Below are 18,040 nucleotides of genomic sequence, written 5' to 3'. Positions count from 1 at the left end.
CAGCCTTGCTCCTCTGCCCAACCATAAACCTGAGTCCCCTTTCCCTAAGTGTGGGCAGCCTTAAGCTCCTGCTGGCCCTCCAGGTCCTTAGCCTCCAGGGAGCCAAGTGTTTTTCCAACAGCTGAGCAGAAGCCAGCCCCCAAAGCCTTCCTTTTCTTTTTGCCCTCACAGTGGCAGTGATTCATGGCGTAACCTGCCCTTCATGCTTAGTACCTAAGACACTGAGGACCTTGGCTCATCAAGGTTCCTATCCCTTCTCTCAGCCTTGAGTTACTCCAGCTAGAAATGGGAGCGAGGCAGATGGCGAGGGAACGAACAAGACAGTTCCATTCTTTGTTCTCCCGACTGCTCCTTTAGGAGATGCTCATGGGACCCCATCCACGTGTGGCCATGGGCTCGGCCCAGGGCTCTGCACACGCCTCAACATTAGGGAGGGGTCTGCAGAGGTGGGTAGGGAATGCTGCAGTGCCGCCGTGGGCCCTCTCACTTCATTCCAGTCACTGCCCTCTATAAATATTTATAGTAGCTTTTCTACTAAAAATAACATCCTGGAGCTCAGGGAATAGGTAAAAGAAAAAAGAAAGGAAAGAAAATCAATCTGAATTGGACCCAGTGATCACATGTGCCACAGGACCCCAGGAGGCAGGATGCCCAAGCACGCCCAGGCAGTGCGCCCCTGGCTGCCAGTCCCAGCTTTGCACTCTGCACACTGCTGCCTCCCCACTGGCTGGACCACAGGGTTCTCTGCCCTCCTCCAGGCTGTACAACAGCACTGCACTGTGCAGGCGGAAGCCTCACCAGTTCAGAGAGGAAGGGGGAGCGCTACTATTTTTAGCACTGAGGCCAGGGTGTGAATGTCTGCAGAACCCAGCAAGGCCTACAGCTTTCTTTGCATAGACAGAAGAGCTGTTGGTTTTTAAAGGTCAAAGGTAGGAAAGAAACTCGTGTGCTTATACTAGGGAGAGTACCCTGTGCTGGCCAGATGCCAGGAGGAACCCCATTAGGTCAGGAACACACACGGGCTCAGTGCTTTTTCTTTTCTTTTCCATCTCCTGGTAAATTCCTGATGCAGAGAGGAGACCATGCCCTGAGGGAGGAATGCAGATGCTAGTACATGCAGGGCTATGCAAGGAGGCCCACCAGCTGGGGCCTCGGGCAGTCCCTCCCCGCTTCCCATGGGCTTGGCTCTGCTCTCGGGTGGTTGAGTGAGTCTGGCAGCCTGCAAGCCCCGGTCCAGGTGTGCAGCGGAGAGGCGGGCAGGAATGTGCCTCTGGGGGAAGGCCTTCCCTTGTCTTGTCGGTGCCAGCTTGCTCCTCCGCCTCTGTGCCTGTACAAGACAGACTGTTAGTCACAAGCACACTGGGGGTCAGGCCAAAGCTGCCAACAGCTGTGAAGCAGCAGATCTGTGTGTGTGTGCGCATGTGCGTGTGCTGGGTCTCTTGGTTCAATTGTCTTGCTGGTGTCTTTTCTCTTTAGGTGGGATGGGGTTGGGGTGGGAGAGGATGTATGTCTTCCGAGGTCACTGCTATGTCACAGGGGTAGGGAGTGCTTTGACTGGATAAAAAACTGGGTTCCCAATGTCAGGTTTGGAAGGGGAAGATGTGTGGCAGAGGAACTGGGCTGAGAATGCAGAGCTTCTGACGATCATGAGAGGACGGGGAGGCAGCAGTGTTGGGCATTTTTCATCTGTTTCTACTGCTGGCTTCTCACAGCTCCTGACATGGGTTAGAGGCAGAGACAATAGCCGATTCCAGCCCTGCCATCAAGTTCTTGAGTGTGGGCTTTGGCTCCCTCGTGTACACCAAGGGAACAGGCCAGAGGGTGCCCACATAGCTCCCTCTTGCCCTAAAGACAGAGGAAACCTGGAAGGCTCCCGAATGCCTCTGAGTCAGTTCCTGTCCTCACCAACAGCATGGCGGCCTGGGCTTGCCACAGGAAGGGCCTGATCTGCATATACTGAGCAGCAGTACCCAGGTGCTGCCCACCCGCAACCAGCCCTGCAAACCAAGTGTGCAGGCTGACCTTGAAGGAAGGGTGGGGCCAGTTCAGCCCAGAGGCAGCTCTGAGAAGACACTGCTTAGAAGGGTACCTGAGAAAGTTCCTTTTCTGGTAGGTGATGCCTTAGCCCTGGACTTTCTACCCTAAAGACTGGTAACTGAAAAAGACCCCCAATTTAAAAAAAAAAAAAAAGGAATCAGAGAGTAAGCTTGGTGGTACAGCTCAGGATGCAGAGGCAGCTGGATCTGTATGAGTTCGAGCACAGCCTGGTCTATATGCTGAGTTCCCAGCTAAGGCTACAAAGTGAGATCTGAAGTTGCAATAGTTGGTAGTTTAGCTGTCATCAGAATACAGATTTAAAAGGGGGGAGGGAGCAACCTTGTTGTTTAAGACTGGTTCCTTAAGACCAGAAGAGTGTCTGTCCTTCGACCCACTGGTTCTTTGCAGTCAGTGTGACTGGATAGAGACCACATTAGGAGGCAGTGCTGAGCGACAGGATCCCAAGGGAGTTCTTGCTGGGGGGTGGCTGGTGGCTACCGAGGACAGGGGTACGAGGACAGGGGTACCGTGGCAGAGGCAGCCCAGAGCCCAGGGAGATTACTCTCAGCTGCTGCTCTGCAACCTGCTTTAGTCTCTGCTGTTGGCAACATCAGGCCATGATATGCGATGAAAGACAGGCCACTGCCCAGAAACCCAGTAAACAGGTGCAGTGGCGGCTGCAGTGGGGGAGGAGAGGAGAAGGTGCTGTTGGGTTCTTTCAAGGACATTCTAATTGTAAGTCAGGCTTGCTGTGGCGTGGGACCTGTGATAGGAGGAGGGAGGAGGGAGGAGAAGGACACTACTCACCTGAGCTTCTTGTGTCCTGGCGGCTCCTCAGCTAACCTGCAGCAGCACAGGCAGAAACAAGACAGGTCACACTCAGGCTCTCCTCAGCTCTCTGGACTTCCCTAAGGGGGCTTTCCTGACCCATCCTGCCAGGGGCTAGACTTATATCTCCCTTTCTGTTGTGCTTTCCTTCCAGGGATAATGGGGCAGAGGCAGGTAACCTGCAACCCACAAGTCAGCTGCCGTGGAGGGTTGTGAAGAAAATCAGTAGAGGCGGGGCCACCCTAACTCTAGGGAGCAGTCACAGTGGGGGCAGAGCCTGCTTGGGTCTGAAAGGAGACAAGGTGGGAACCGTGTTGATGGGGACAGTGTTCCTCTATGTTCTGGAACAACACGTCTACCTGGGGCCCCCTCGGATGTTTCGAGGCCATGCCAGTCCTCAGAGATGCCACTGCTGCCCAGATATGCATCACGGTGCCTCAGTGAATACACTAGATTGCTAGGGGGCACTTTGAAGGAAATAGAAGCTCTGCAGTCATTCAGACAAATGTGACATGCTGGGGCAAACAGTGGTGGCAATAGTTTGTGCCTCATTCTGTGATCCTGTTTTACACTGGGCATGAGGGGATGTTTGAGGAAGGGTCCCCACAGCTTTGCAGCACCCTTCTCTGGGATGCAGACAGCCAGGGTAGTGCAGACAGAGGTGAGGGCTAGAGGTGGATGCAGGAAAGGAAAGCCTGCTTTTCAAAAGTACCCATTTGGTGCTTATGACTTGTGTGCTGAACAGACCCAAGTGTGCTGGGCAGGGAAACATGTGGATTGTGTTTATGTCACGTGACTTCACCCCAAAGAAAATAAGTCTTTCTCTGCAAGATCAGTAGTTATTGATCTTAAGTGTCCCCATACCATAACTGCAAGGGCCCACACAATGTTGAGAGGCAAGCAAAATTCTACTTATCTTGCACCCCAACAGTACCCTCCTGCCCTTCGGGATGGCACTTAACCATAGAAACTCAGGTGTTCCCACAGAAAGCCTCCACACAGACATGCAGACCCTGCCATGTGCGCTTAGAGGCTAAGGAGAGGCTAAGAGCAAGTACCACAATCAGACAGAAGGGTACTTACAGGGGCGACAGAGACAGAAGGGCCCTGAGTCAGGACTGGCCAAGGGAAACCACTCCAGTTCCTATGGGAGGGCTGGAGTCCATGGCAAGGCCAGAGAGGAGAGGAGCGGCAGAGGCAGGGCTCTGGGCTTGCTTTGGGGAAGTGGGGTGAGACTGGGGAGGGGTCTGGAGGAGCACCTAGAGCAAAGAGGCACGTGGGACTGGAGGCCAAGGCAGCAGCCGCCATGTCTTTATCAAGAATGTTCCACAGCAACACTGGAGTTTGGGGTATGGGCAAATGCCTGGGGTGGGTGGGTATTCACATGCGTGGGTGTGTCTCTGCTCCTCCTGCCCCATAGCCTTGCTTATCTGGACCTGGATCTCTGAATGGCTGCTCTCCTCAGACAGACTCAAGTGTGGCCAGGCCAGCCAGTCTCACTGACTCATGCCCAGTGGTCCATTTCTCTCAGGCCTCTCATCCATACCATCCCTGAGGGACAAATGGCACTACAAAGCCACTGTTCTGAGTGCTTTCCCACCTGTTTCCCCCTGACTGCCTTCCACCTCGCACGGGGCATCTCTGCTTCACTAAGTCTCGCTGTTCTGCTTAGATTAAAGCACTGTGCTTGGAGCTGGAGACTCCTGGGGTGAATCCAGGTTCTGCCACTTATTAACCTGTCCAGTTAATAGCCTGGGAGTCTTGTCTAGAACCCTTCCCCTTTGCGGCTCTGAAGCCAAATGAAGATGGCTGTCACAGACCTGTCTACAAGCTAGGAAGTAGCTAGGAGCACTGGCTCTCCTCGTCCTTCCTGTTTTCTCCCTTCACCTCCTAAGGCTGGTTGACCACTCCTTCTCACTTAATGCTACCATGCTGCCCTGTTCATTTCCTTAGACAGGTTTATTCACTGACATTACTCGAAGACAGACACCATTCTAGATGCTGGGAATACATCACCAACAACACAGGCCAAAATCTCCACCGTAGGGAGTTTATGTTCTGGAGCAATCCAGAAACAACATCTTAATAGATGAAAGACATAACTTGAGACTCTCAAGCGTCTGGAGGGTTTTGCTATCTGTTTAATATCCCACTGAAAGGCGACAATCAAGAGCATGAAGTTTGAGTCAGAAAGACCTACTTCAAGGCCATTTATTCCCACTCAGAGTTCCTAAGAACAGACTCCCCTAGAATCTGTTTCCGCTATTACTAAAACGGGAATATTATAATCTGTGTATCTCAGTGTTAAGGATCGCATGAGATTTTACTAAAATTATTTGGTGCAGCCCTTTTCACACACGATGAGTACATAAGCAGTTTCAATGCATATGTGAGATGAGGCAGGCATCACTGTCCTTTGCCAACACCTTTCTTTCTTGCTTTTATTCTTCTAGGAAGCCACCTACTCCAACCTACAAGTCTTTTCGGAAAGTCTTGGTATAATTTATTATACATTTAATGGTGGACTCTTATCTATCTATCTATCCATCCACCCACCATCTACCTACCTATGTGGCAAGGTGTCATCTAGCCCACACTGGCCTAAGGCTCACTTTGCAGAGGAGGAGTGCAAATCTCTGATCCCCTGTCTCCACCTGCCACATGCTGGGGCTACAGGTGTGTGCCACCACTTCTGTGGTTTACGTGGTGCTGGGGTTCACCTTTGGGTGTGCTCACCTTAGGTGAGCATTCCACCAACTGAGCTATTTCCCCAGCCAGCATCCAGGACTTTCTGACCACCCCTTTCTGCTGCTTTATATTCTCTCCCACTTCTTCTGCATCTCTCAGTCATTCTTCTCCAGTTAGACTACTGACCCCACGAATGCTTTGGGCAGGCAATGTTTGTGACGTGTTTGTGTCCCAGAGTATGAGTAAGTCACCTGACAGTCCTACCTGTGGTCACACCTCAGAAGCAATTGGGAAAACAGGCAGGAGGAACTGTGGGGGCTGCAGACTTGGGGAGGATGTGGTAGGAGAGAGGTCAGAAACAAAGGGTAAGGAAGTTAGCATCTGCTGCTCTAGAGCCTGAGTTCCCATTCAGACGGGGTCCTGACTTGCCTTTACTTCTGTCTTTCTCATCCTGCATCTTCTCTTCTTCCTCTGCTGTGGAAACAAGTCCAAGGAGGCCAGTGACCCTTTGGTCTAGCACCAGTGTGGGAGGCAGGTGAGTGTGCCTGAGGCAGAGACCTAAGGCAGCAAGCAGCCTCCATGGTGTAAATGTCCCTTGCCCATGCTCACCATCCCCACACTCTGGCACTGTTTGGTTGGAACCCTGCACACATGTGAAGCAGAGGGCATGATGTTACCCACTGATGCATTTGATGATCAGGGCGGGGTGCTGTTTGCTAGGCAGTTTGTATTCAATTTCAAGAAAACAATCCTGGAAGTGCACAGTGGAGGGAAACCCAGATTAACACGGGCTCTGAAGTTAGGGGCCGTGTGTTCTCTCTGAATCAGAACCTTGGAAACCAGGACACCTCTCACCAGGTATGGACAAGCAGGAAAGCAGGCTTGAGGTATTAAAAAGATTGGGTAGACTCCCCTAAAGAGGAGAAAACTTGGTAGGGACCACCCTGTCAACCCGGATATGTACTCCTAGCTAACAAAAGCCCAGGAAGCCGCCTTCAAGGAAGAAGTCAGCATGTGCTATATTCCACCGAGGAATAGGATTTGTCTCTGTATTTAACAAGGGTGCTGGGTCGTGTGTACTTCTGTCCGTGTTAACCTATAGGCTTCTGTGCTTTGGGCTTCACAGAACCTCTGTCCTGGGAGGGGTCCGAACCCTGGCTTCATGTTTCTCTACATCCAAGCTCTAGAACCAGTTCTGCCTCTGTGCACGGTATGATATCAGGCAAATTGCTTTTCTGAAAAATTATGTATGGCATTTCTAAACCAAGGGGAATGGATGACAGGATCGCTAATGTACTTTCTAAATGACACACTGCTAGTCTTGTCCCTCTTCCCCCCAGGTAGCCTAGGTGGGCTTTGAATTCATAAGCCTCTCAAGTATTGGGGATTGCAGGCATGCACTACCATGCCTGACTCAGTTCCTGTCAATCACGTTATATTCTCATTCTTGAGTACTGAGCTCATGAGCCACTTGTTTTGCATAAACCCTAACAAGTGGCCATGAGCACAACTGCACAGATAAAGAATGGTCCTAAAAACCCCCAAGAAATTCCCTCTAAAACTGTAAGGGAAGCCTATTAGGGAATTACATTAGAGAAAAGGCCTTCTAACCAGCTGTGAGGTCCTCCCCCACCCCCACGCATGCCCAGTGAATAGGCTGGGCTTCATCTTGGGCATGGGAAATAGGGTGAGGTAGGGTAAGGGCATCATCTCTCCTGTGGCAGAATGGGCAACTGACCTGAGCTGGGAAAGCCAATCAGGATACATGTGTAATCTCTCCTGTAGGAAAACAGACGGACTTGAGGGCGGAGGTGTGGAAAAGACAACAGCCCTAAAGGGGATGTTTTCCCCTGCTGAAAAATACCCTGGGCTTGCCTTCCACAGGCATGTCTGAATGACCTATGGAAACACTGCCCTGTGCTTTTACTCAGCAACTGTGCTAAGCCGCTGCAGAGTACTTAGAAGCACGCATGAAGGACAGAGATGGGCCCTTGGTGTGAATGCTGCAGCCCTCAGGACGGCAGCCCCCATACGAATGCCAGGGCTGGAAAATAATTCCTACGCACTGAATGGCTCTATCACTGATGGACCTGAGTGGATACTTGGTGATATGCTGGCCTTTTATCCTCCCCTCCTTTCCCTAGGTTTCATGTGAGAAGAAAAGGCTGTGAAGCAGAAAACTATAGGAAGCCGCTATAGTGGCTGAGTCATGAAGAGATGGAGGAGGAAGTCAAATAGAACCGAACATGCAGAACAGAGGGAGCTGCAGCTGGGATCTTCAGGTGAGATCAGAGCCTGGTCACGGACAAAAGAAGACGAGAGTTTCAGAACAGAATCAAACAGGAGAGAGCCAAAGGGTGGTTGGAATAGACAGGTGGCTTGGTGCTGACTGCCGCCACATCCCGTACGGCTTCAGAATGAGGTGGTGGCCAGCCTGGGCAAAGAGCCTCTGTGGACAAAGTGTAGGCAGGGACAAGGGAGTGAGGAGGGTCTGGCTGCACTGAAGAGCAGTTCCTTCAAGTTGGAAGTGTGCCTGCTCCATCAGACTGTTCTTAATACAAACTGTGACCTCATGTGGGAGGGAGGCCCTGGGTGAAGATCCTGTGTGTTCCTGGAAGGGAAAATGGAGTGGGAAGAAGGGCTAGAAGGGTTGTGCACCCAGTGGTGGGCTGGGGCAGGAAAGCCTGGGTGCAGAGGGGAGGAGGAGACCGGGGGGAGCTCTGGGTTTCACCTGAATGGAGCTCCTTCACCAGGGATGACATGGTGCTGGTGATGGAGTCAGCAGCCACCAGCAGGTCATTGCGGAGGTCCCTCCTCGAACCTGAGGGGTCAGAGCAGATGGCGATGCAGGTGGGTGAGCATGAGAAGAGCGCCAAGAGCCAGCCCAGCCAGCGAGGCCCTGGAAGATGACTAGGGGAGATCGCAGCGGCTTGGTATGCTCCTAGCACACCCACTGTTTCACTTCACCGGGACAGCAGGAGCCTGTCAAGTCCATGCTTTGTAGGCACCACAGTAGAGAGTGGGGTTTCATGTTAGTTTGGCCCCAGGGTGTTCCTCAGTGTTGGGGTGAGCGGCTGAACTCCCCAACACCACTACCTCCCATTTCCTTGTCTCCATTCCCTCCCCTCAAGACTCCCTTGCCCCTTATTTAAGATTGCAGGTCCCTAGTTCCTCAGTTGGCTGTGGCAAGTGCATACTTACTGACCTTCAGCTAGGTCCTATGGAGATTGCCACTCTTCCTGTTCTTGCTTGTTTTAAGGACCTTACAGGACAAATGTGTGATCTGAGTTTATCCCATCCAATTCTTCTGGAGGAGGCAAAGCCCAAAGGGCAAGGCATTTCCTTCAGTCCAGAGCTCAGAACCCAGGATGCCAGACACGTGTGCCTGCAGACATCCCACAGAAGACCAGCCCATCACGGAGAAGGAGCCAGCGCATAACTTATTTATACTGTAAATCTGATTACTGTGGCCACACTATCTGATCATCCAAAGCCAAGAGCACAAAAGGAAAGCAGCTGGAGAACTCCTGGCAGGGAACTGCTTTCAGCGTCTGGAAACTCACCTTGTGCAAAGGCCTCCTGAACATCTCCCCCAACTCCACTCAGTGAGTCCTGCGGGCCGTGGGTCGGGGTGGAGCCGGCAGACGTGGAGCGCACGGGCATGGGCATGGGGCGGCCTCCTCCATGAGTGGGTGATGTGTGTGGTGACCCTGTGGCCTGAGCCTGGGAAGATCAGAGGGAAAACATGTCACCATGGAGGTCTAATTGCTCCAACAAAAGGGGAAAACACTTTCCAGGTCATGCTTTACCAAAGAAAGACTCAGGAGAGGAAGGAGGAAAGGGAGTGGGGTGGGAGGAAGAACACTGTAAGATCTAGCACTTAGGAGGCAGGAGGATGACGGGGAGTTCAAAGGCAGCCTGGACTACACAGGAAGTTTAAAGCTACAGGGTGAGAACCTGTCTCAGAAAAAGCAAAACAAAAAGAACAGGCTGAGAAAGGAGGGGAAGAAGTGTTAGGAAGAGCGGCGGGAGCCATGCAGTGGACATGTTGGTCAGAAGAGTAGGAGGTTCCAAGAGGGAGAAAACAAATGAGCATAAACATCTCTTGTTTGCATGTCAACATTCGGCACCATTGCTCATCTGATTCCCCAAGAACCTGCAGGTAGAAAGTGGCCATCTTTGAATACGACTTTTATACATGAAAATAGCAAGATGATGTGACAGGCTCCTTGAGAGCGTGTGGGAAGAAGCACAGCTCAGCGGAGGGAGGTGCCAGAATAAGCTCTTCCACTCCACGGGCAGCCCTTCCCCCAGGAGAGAGCCCACCCAGGCAGCTGCTTCCCAGGGTCCCGTCAGCACAACTGCACTTGCCACACCCACTCGGCAGGTCTGTTTGGTTAGACATGGGAGCAGGTGAGAGCGGCCACACGCTCATTAGAGGCTTTCCTCATCAAAGCCTGGTAGTTTTTTTGTTTTGTTTTGTTTTGTTTTGTTTTTTTTTCATTTTCTCCAAGGTCTGATTATTTATTACTCACTTATTTTTATTTATTCGTTTATTTATTTATTTTAGACAGGGTCTCTCTACAGAGCCCGGGCTGTCCTGGAACTATGCAGACCAGGCTGGCCTTGAACTTAGAGAGATCTGTCTGCCTCTGCTCCCTGAGTGCTGGGATCAAAGGCATGTGCTACCCCTGCTTAAGGACTTATTTAAGACTCAGACTGGTAAGTAAAAGCTCTTGGCAAGGATGGCCGATGGCTCTTGGCAATTTGTTCCTGGTGTTCTTTGACTTCCTTCATTCTCTCCAAAAGCTTAGCATGTCCCGCAGCCTCCAACTTGTTTAGCTAAGAATATTGTCTCTTCAGAGCAAGATGTCGGCGATTATGTTGTAGGGCACGTGGAGTGACAGGGTGCTGAATCTTGGGTGTGCTGGTCCTGGGCCTCTCACCTCCTTTGTTTAAGAACTTTATGACCACCTGGTGGACATCATCATCTTTAGAGAAACTGAAAAGTTTTCGGATTCTGCTAGCTCTTTTGGGCCCCAACCACTGAGGCACAGTAGTGTTTGTCAGTCCAGGAACAGAATAAGCAAGCTGAGGACATCAGACTGTCACCCACAATGCCCTCCTAACAGACTTGTGCCTGCTCTCTCCAGTCCTCCTCGGTCTATAACAAGAATGCCCCTTACTCAACAACAGCTCGCTCTGCCTCCGGTCAGCACACCTTGCTGCATGGGGAAGCCTTGTTTGTGGTCTGCACCGATTCAGCCTGCATAACCCTCCCACCCCTCGCGCAGAGCACCAGCAGCTGCTCCTGCAGCCATGCGCGTCTCACAGAAAGGCTTGCGTCTACTGTCCACTTGAAGGAGTTTCCGACAGCCAGTGGCCGGGAAGGAGATATTTGGCTGACCAAACAAGAGGTGCCATGAGAAAGAGCTGGCATAGTTTTGAAGGCAGCTTGGAACAATGGCGTGTGGTGGCTGGAAGAACTAAACCAATCAGAAGCAGATCCTTGACCCAGGAGGTTAGATTGGAGGATTTTTGTGGGAGCAAAACTGGGAGAGTAGGAGTGACAATGAAAATGAGTTTCACTGAGTCCCCCTGGGGATCTAGTTCAGAACTGCCACACAGACAGATCATGCCCCAAGCAGGCTGCCTGGAATATTGTGTTCACCAGGGTTCCTATTCTCTAGGCTTGTTCTCTGAGATACGGCCTCAACCTCAGGATTCTCCTGTGCAGTCACATGATGGGACTTCGGGGCCATGCCACTCTGCCCTGCCTCTATGATTCTTGCTGAACCCTGTGTGTGGATATGTTATGTTATGTTATTTTTTTTTTCAATAGGGTCTCATGTAGCCCTGGCTGGCCTTGAACTTGCTATGTAGCTGAGAACAGCCTGGATTCCTACTCCTCCTGCCTCTACCTCCCAAATACTGGGGTTACAGGCATACCATAATACTCTGTGTCTGTTTTAATTTAAGAAATATAAAAGCTCAGAAAATGATCAAGTACAATACAATAAGTCACAATACAATAAGTACAATCAGTAATTATGTACAATCTAAAAACGGTACAGATTTAAAAACTTGAAGACTCCTTTACTACCAATTCTTCACAGGCTCAGTCCCTTCATCTTTCCCTTCGGAAACATCTGGTTTTTCTTACCAGAGATTTTGGTGTGGAATTTTCTAAGTTATGCATACATATAGAATTATGGATAATACATAACATGTTCATGCCTTTAAATTCTGCTTATTACTTAGCATACTCTCAGAGCAAGATCAATAAATATGAATTTAGACTTATATTTCACATTCAAAAACAAACACTGGGTAGTAGTGGCACACACTTTTAATCCCAACACCTGGAAGGCAAAGGCAGGTGGATCTCTATGAGTTCAAGGACGGCCAGGGCTACACACACAGAGACAGCCTGTCTCTAAAACCCAAACAAGCAGAAGAATCTCAAAATGTGTTAGATTTAAAATTGCACAACTTCTCAAAGAAAATCCTATGCAAAGACTTCTTGGATATAACACGCAAACCATGATATTCAAAAGAACAAAGAAAGAAACAAATTGCTTTTTTAATATGTGTGTGTTTGTGTGTTGCATGGAGAGTCCAGAGATCAACATTAGGTACCTTCTACAATCACTCCCCAACTTACTTTTTAAAAGATTTATTCACTTTTATTTTACGTGTCTGGGTGTTGTGCCTGCATGCATGTGGGTCTGTGTGCTACATGCCTGAGGATCAGTCAAGCCTCCTAGAACTGGAGGTACAGATAGTTGTGAGCTGCCACGTGCGTATCTAGAATTGAACCCAGGTCCTCTGGAGGCGCAGCTAGTGCCTTTTGTTTTGTTTTGAGACAGGATCTCTCTGCAGACCAGGCTGGCCTTGCACTCACAGAGTGCTTCTTCAAGTGCTGGCACTATAGGTATGTACCAGACCCAGCACAGCCACTGCTCTGAACAGCTTGGCATTTCTCCATCTTCCACCTGGGATGGGGGTCTCTCACTGACCTCAGAGTCCACTGATTAGCTTAGTCTAGCTGGCCAGCAAGCCCCAGGAACATTCTTACTTCTACACTCCAGTTACAGGATTTACCAATAAGTCATCTCCCCAGCCCATGATAAACTGTTTTTTTTTATTAAAGACGTTAAAAAAATATTTATTTATTTATTATGTACAATGCTCTGTCTGCATGTACACTTGCACACCACAAGAGGGCGCCCGATCTCATTGTAGATGGTTGTGAGCCACCATGTGGTTGCTGGGAATTGAACTCAGGACCTCTGGAAGAGCAGTCAGTGCTCTTAACCTCTGAGCCATCTCTCCAGCCCCTTTATTAAAGACTTCTGACAAAATATCGAGAAGAGAAGATTTTGCGTGTTCTTATCACAAGAAATTATTACCTGCTTCTAATGATAGATATAGTTAATCAATACAGTGCACATCTTAGAATAAACTGTGTAAAATTATTATCTTTTGGTTAAAAAAAAAAACAAAACAAAACTCTTTACTCTTCAAAATAAGTCATTAAACTCCACCTGGGCAGATCAACTAAAAACTGGATCAACAATCTAAATAAATAAAACTAGGGGAGGGAGAGACAGGCATATCTCTGGTTTACATAGTGAATTCTAGGCCATCCAGGGCTATATAAGAAAGACCCTGCCTCAATAAACAAACAAACGAACGAACGAACGAATGAATGAAAGAGCTGGGTGTTGGGTCTACCAATCCCAGAACTAGGGTTGGGGACCAGCCTCAGCTGTACAGTGGGCATCAATCAAAGACACCTGGGCTACATGAAACCCTGTTTCAGTGAACAGGCGATCAGGGCTAGAGAGACCCCTGCTACCAGAGAACTGGATCAGATTTCTGCACCCGTATCAGGTGGCTCCAAGGGAAGCAAAGCCTACTTCTGGCCTCCATGGGCCCGTGCACACACACTCACAAAACAATACAATAAAAATTTTAAGTGATAAAAACAAAAGAGAAAGGGTGGTACAAAGGGAGAATAGCCTTAAGATTACATTTCTGATAAGGGACCTGCACTTAGCACATATAAAGGGCTCTCCCAACTCAGTCATAAAGGGACAAATAATCTAATTTTAAAGTGGGCAAAAGATCAAGCAGACAATTATCTAAAGATGCAGAAGGTCCAACAGGCATGAAAAGGATACTTAATTAACCATTAAGGAAAGAAATGAACAGCACAAAGAGCTATCACTTTACACCCGTAAGGATGAACACTACAAAAAAGACAATAACAAGTGCCGACAAGAATGTAGAGAAACTGGAATCCTCAGCCACGGCCAGCAGAAATGTAAAATGGTGCAGCTGCTGTGGAAAACAGCTTGGCAGCTCCTCAAAAGGCTGAGAGTACCACATGACATGGCAGCTCCATTCTGGGGTCTACACTCAACCAAGAGAAATGAAAACATGTTTGAACAAAAATTGGTGTCCGGATGTTCACAGGAACATTAATTGACACAGCCAAAGAGCGGAAACAACTCAAATGTCGACTGATGAACACTTTAACTAAAATGTGCTATACCCATACAATGGAATAGTATTAGGCAATAAAAAGGAATGAAGGACCCATTACATCTGTCTTAGGGTTCTACTGCTATGAACAGACACCATGACCACGGCAACTCTTATAAAGGACAACATTTAACTGGGGCTGGCTTACAGTTCAGAGATTCAGTTTACTATCATCATGGTAGGAAACACGGCAGCATGCAGGCAGACATGGTGCTAGTGAAGGAGCTGAAAGTTTATATCTTGATCTGCCCGCAGGTAGCAGAAGAGGGCTGTATGCCACACTGGGTGTAGCTTGAGCATAGGAGACCTCAAAGCCCTCCCCCACAGTGACACACTTCCTCCAACAAGGCCACACCCACTCCAGCAAGATCACACCTCCTATACTGCCACTCCCCATGGGCCAAGCATTCAAACACCTGTGTCTGTGGGACCATTCCTATTCAAACCACCACATCTTCTTACAATTTGCTAAGTGAAGGAAGCCATTCACAGAAAAACCACACATTCTAAAAATTCCATTTATATGAAATTCCCAGAATAGGGAAATCATAGGCAAAGTACATTAGTGGTTATGAGGCAGGTGGGGATCGGGAAGGATGGAGAATGACTGTAAACGGCTTTGAGGCTTCTTTTTGAGATTGACGAAGTTTCTAAAACTCAAGGTAATGATGATGGTACAACTTGGTGAATATAATTTTTAAAAGCCACTGATTTTTCACAGTTAAAAATAGTAACTTTACATTGGATATGAGCCAGGAGGAAGGCAAAGATTGAAGCAAAACATCCACAAATTATATCTGAAGCAGAACAATGCCTGGAACATACAAAGAGTTCTCCTAACTCAGTAACCTGACAAATCCAACGAGAAAACGGGTGAAATCTGAGCACATATTTCCTCAAAGAAGGTGTTTGAGTGGCAAAATTAGGCACATGCCAAGTCCCAAGGGAGGAACACAGTATGCACAATGCAACACACTGCTCAAAAACAGGGGCAGCTGAAAAGACCTATCAGAGGTATAGGGAACCCGAAACCTTCTACTGCTGCTGACCCTGAGAAGCTGCCAGGATCTTCTCAGAATACTGAACATAACCCAGCACAGTCCACTCCGAGCACGCCCTGAGAGACATGAAAAGCTCACCTAAAATGCACAAATGTTCACTGCCACCAATGCAGAAATGACCCCCAAAGTCTACTAGCTTGGATTAATATAATGTGACTTTTTTTAATTTTGTGAAACACTCAGTTTTATTTGTCAGTAATTACTAACCATTCCTTACTTTTTCAGAGTATGAATCCTTTCTTCCCAGTTACAAGTGAATCCTGTTATGGCCAACTAATTTTTTCCTTTGTAAGATGAGTATTTCATACATGCATATCATGTGTTTTGATCAAATCTACCCCAACCCCTCCCCTCCAATTCTTCCCTCGGCTTATCTCACCGCTATTCCCTCCCAGTTCACCTGCTTGAAAACAAGACCTTCGTCAAGCGTGGGGGTGGGGCTGGACTATCTCCTGGGCAGGGTAGCTTCTCAGGGGCTGTATCCCTCAACAGAACTGACTGTCTCCCTCCCAGCAGCCACCAAGTTTGGCTACTTGATATTTGCATATTCAAAGTGCTAGAACAGGAGTTGGAGGGATGGCTCAGTGGTTAAGAGCCCTGGCTGCAACTCCAGAGGATGAGGGTTCAAGTCCCACCATCCACATGTGGCTCACAGTCATCTATAACTCTAGTTCCTGAGGATGGAACCACCTCCTCTGACCTCTTCAGGCACCAAGAGCACTTGGTGCACATACCTACATGCAGGTAGAAACCCATATACAATTGAAAAAAATAAATCTAAAAAAAAAAAAAAGGTGTGGTAGAGTTGGCAGGGGCCCATTGAACCATTGTTTGGGTAGAGTATGAGCACTCTGGAACCCAGGGCAGGTCAGATACAATGTGGCTCACGGATATGCATGAGCTCCCATCTCTGCCCGAGAAGGGCTGGTATGTCATTGGTCCAGGGATGTTAAGAGACATCATTACTCTGTAGCTCTAACAAGACACAACAACAACAACAAAACAAGAGTGCTGGCAATGATGCATTCTCTATGTTAAAGAGACGGTTCCCTCCCTTGACAACAGGCCTGATATGCCTTCTCTTAGGGGCACAATTCCCTACTGCTCTCTGTGACTCCTGACCCACAATGCCTGCTGGACCCCAGGCATCAGCCTCAAGGCTGAGACCATGTGTTCCTGAGAGCGGAAGCCCCGCTCTTCTGTGTCTTCTCACATTCCGTCCCTACACCACTGTGCTCAGCACTGGTTGATGCTTAGTAAGTACTTGTCGAGTGGTGATGAGGTTCATCAGGTTTCCCACTCTTCCTTCTGTAACAGAAAGTAGGGAAGTAGCTAGGGCAGGCAATAATCCCCAGCGAGCAGTAAATCTATCCATTGCTGGAAAATCTTTGTGTGACATTCTCTAATTAGCTAACTAAATGTGGTAGCCAGACCTCAGACAGCCCAAAGTGACCCTCCATTCACATCTTGGAATAATTGCAGTTCTGGAATGTTGGCTGAACAAGTGACTTCCTTCTAATGAATCAGACAAACGGGACAGATGGCACTTTTGAAGTCAGGGTATGAGAGATGGTGACTGGGTGACCCTTGACTGTAGCCTTGTAGGAGCCTCTGCAGGGTTCCTGGCCCATAGGGGATGAGCTATGGTTGATATTATTTCTCCTCCCCGTCCCCTTTTCTCCTTTGTGCTTTTCTGAGACAGCCTGCTATAGGACGGGCTGGAGGGATTATAGGTGTACACCACCATACCTGGTCATGTTCTTCTAAGCCACAGAAAGGATGATGCTGTACAGCAATAAATAATCCATGCACTAAACTTACTGTGTATGTATGTATGTAATGTGCATTGGCAATTTGCCTGCATGTATGTCTGTGTGAGGGTGCCACACCCTCTAAAACTGAGGTATAGACAGTTGTGAGCTGCATGTGGGTGCTGGGAATTGAACTCAGGTCCTCTGGAAGAGCAGCTAGTGCTCTTAATCACTGAGACATCTCTCCAACCCTGTGTTTTTGTTTTTTTTTAAATAACTATTCCCCACACCTACCCAGTTGGAATTCACAGTTGGAATTTGACAAAGTAGGCAGATGGATTTGAGGGAGAGACTAGAGGCCCTAATGACAGGCTGAGGGCGCCCCCAAAAAAGGCCCATGAAGAGAAAGAGGAAGAGGGGCAGGAAAAGGCAACCAGAAAACATTTTCCTAATGTGAGAAGACAGCAAGGGCCCTGAGTCCAGTAGCCTGCTTCAACACCCAGTCCCTGGCTCTTTGAACATGATTACCGGCTTCCTGTGACACTTCTCCGCACCCAAAGAAGGGATAAAGTACCAGCTCTTCCCAGATGAGTACAGAGGGAGGCAGAGTGGGCCAGTGACAAGAGGTTGGAAATAGAAGTTAGAAACTTGCCCTCTCTTAACTATGCACACGCAGTCTGCCATTTTCAGGGCCAGCGTTCTCTTCTAGAAACAGGAGGGTGCTAGCTGACATCTGAGGTATTTTTCAGATAAAAAAATGCTGCGTGCGAGCCATATTCTTCACCACATCACTGCAACTCCGCAATGCCAAGTGGCTGTTGCTTCGCCTGAGCAGAAACCCCTGTCGGAGAAAAGCATGCTCCCCTGCAGCCATCTCTGTCTCAAGGTCACCTGATGACGTGTCCTGCTTATAGGCAACCTTCCTCACACTCCAGCCAGTACCAGAGGTGCTGTGCACAGAGGTCTTGAAGAAGTGAGGCTGACAAGAAGCACAAGTCACAGGCTTCCCTGCAGGGAACAGACTAGCTTTGAAAGACAGAGAAGAGGGCCTCTGATCATGTGAACACACTCTGGAGCCTCTGGTGCACAGTGAGGCAGGGCCCATGGTGCAGAGTAACCCTCTCA

At 48.9% G+C, this 18,040-nt stretch overlaps 1 protein-coding gene and 1 pseudogene across 12 annotated transcripts in view; both read right to left on the bottom strand.

Annotated features, from left to right (window-relative positions):
* Positions 1-1,023: 1,023 nt before the first annotated feature.
* Dtnb (dystrobrevin beta) overlaps positions 1,024-18,040 on the bottom strand; it is a 201,574-nt gene continuing 184,557 nt past the window's right edge. For 6 of the 12 annotated variants that reach the window (XR_009584948.1, XR_009584953.1, XR_009584952.1 and 3 more), the window contains 5 exons: positions 9,117-9,276; positions 8,285-8,374; positions 7,292-7,332; positions 2,845-2,880; positions 1,024-1,327 (listed from right to left, as the gene is read on the bottom strand). Coding sequence is in view for 3 of the 12 variants with exons in the window: in XM_060365205.1 (XP_060221188.1) it covers positions 2,876-2,880; positions 8,285-8,374; positions 9,117-9,276 (255 nt within the window). In the remaining 9 variants the exon portion in view is untranslated. Of the gene's footprint in view, positions 1,328-2,844; positions 2,881-5,982; positions 6,028-7,291; positions 7,333-8,284; positions 8,375-9,116; positions 9,277-18,040 lie in introns of all 12 variants that reach the window. The other 6 variants (XM_060365205.1, XM_060365208.1, XR_009584951.1 and 3 more) reach the window with 5 other exon arrangements.
* LOC110555183 (small ribosomal subunit protein eS6-like) lies at positions 9,283-11,315 on the bottom strand (annotated as a pseudogene).

The sequence above is a fragment of the Meriones unguiculatus genome, chromosome 1 (genome assembly GCF_030254825.1).
Source record: "Meriones unguiculatus strain TT.TT164.6M chromosome 1, Bangor_MerUng_6.1, whole genome shotgun sequence".
NCBI lineage: Eukaryota > Metazoa > Chordata > Mammalia > Rodentia > Muridae > Meriones > Meriones unguiculatus.
The sequence above is the reverse complement of the archived record's forward strand: the minus strand, read 5'-3'. Positions and strand labels throughout refer to the sequence as shown.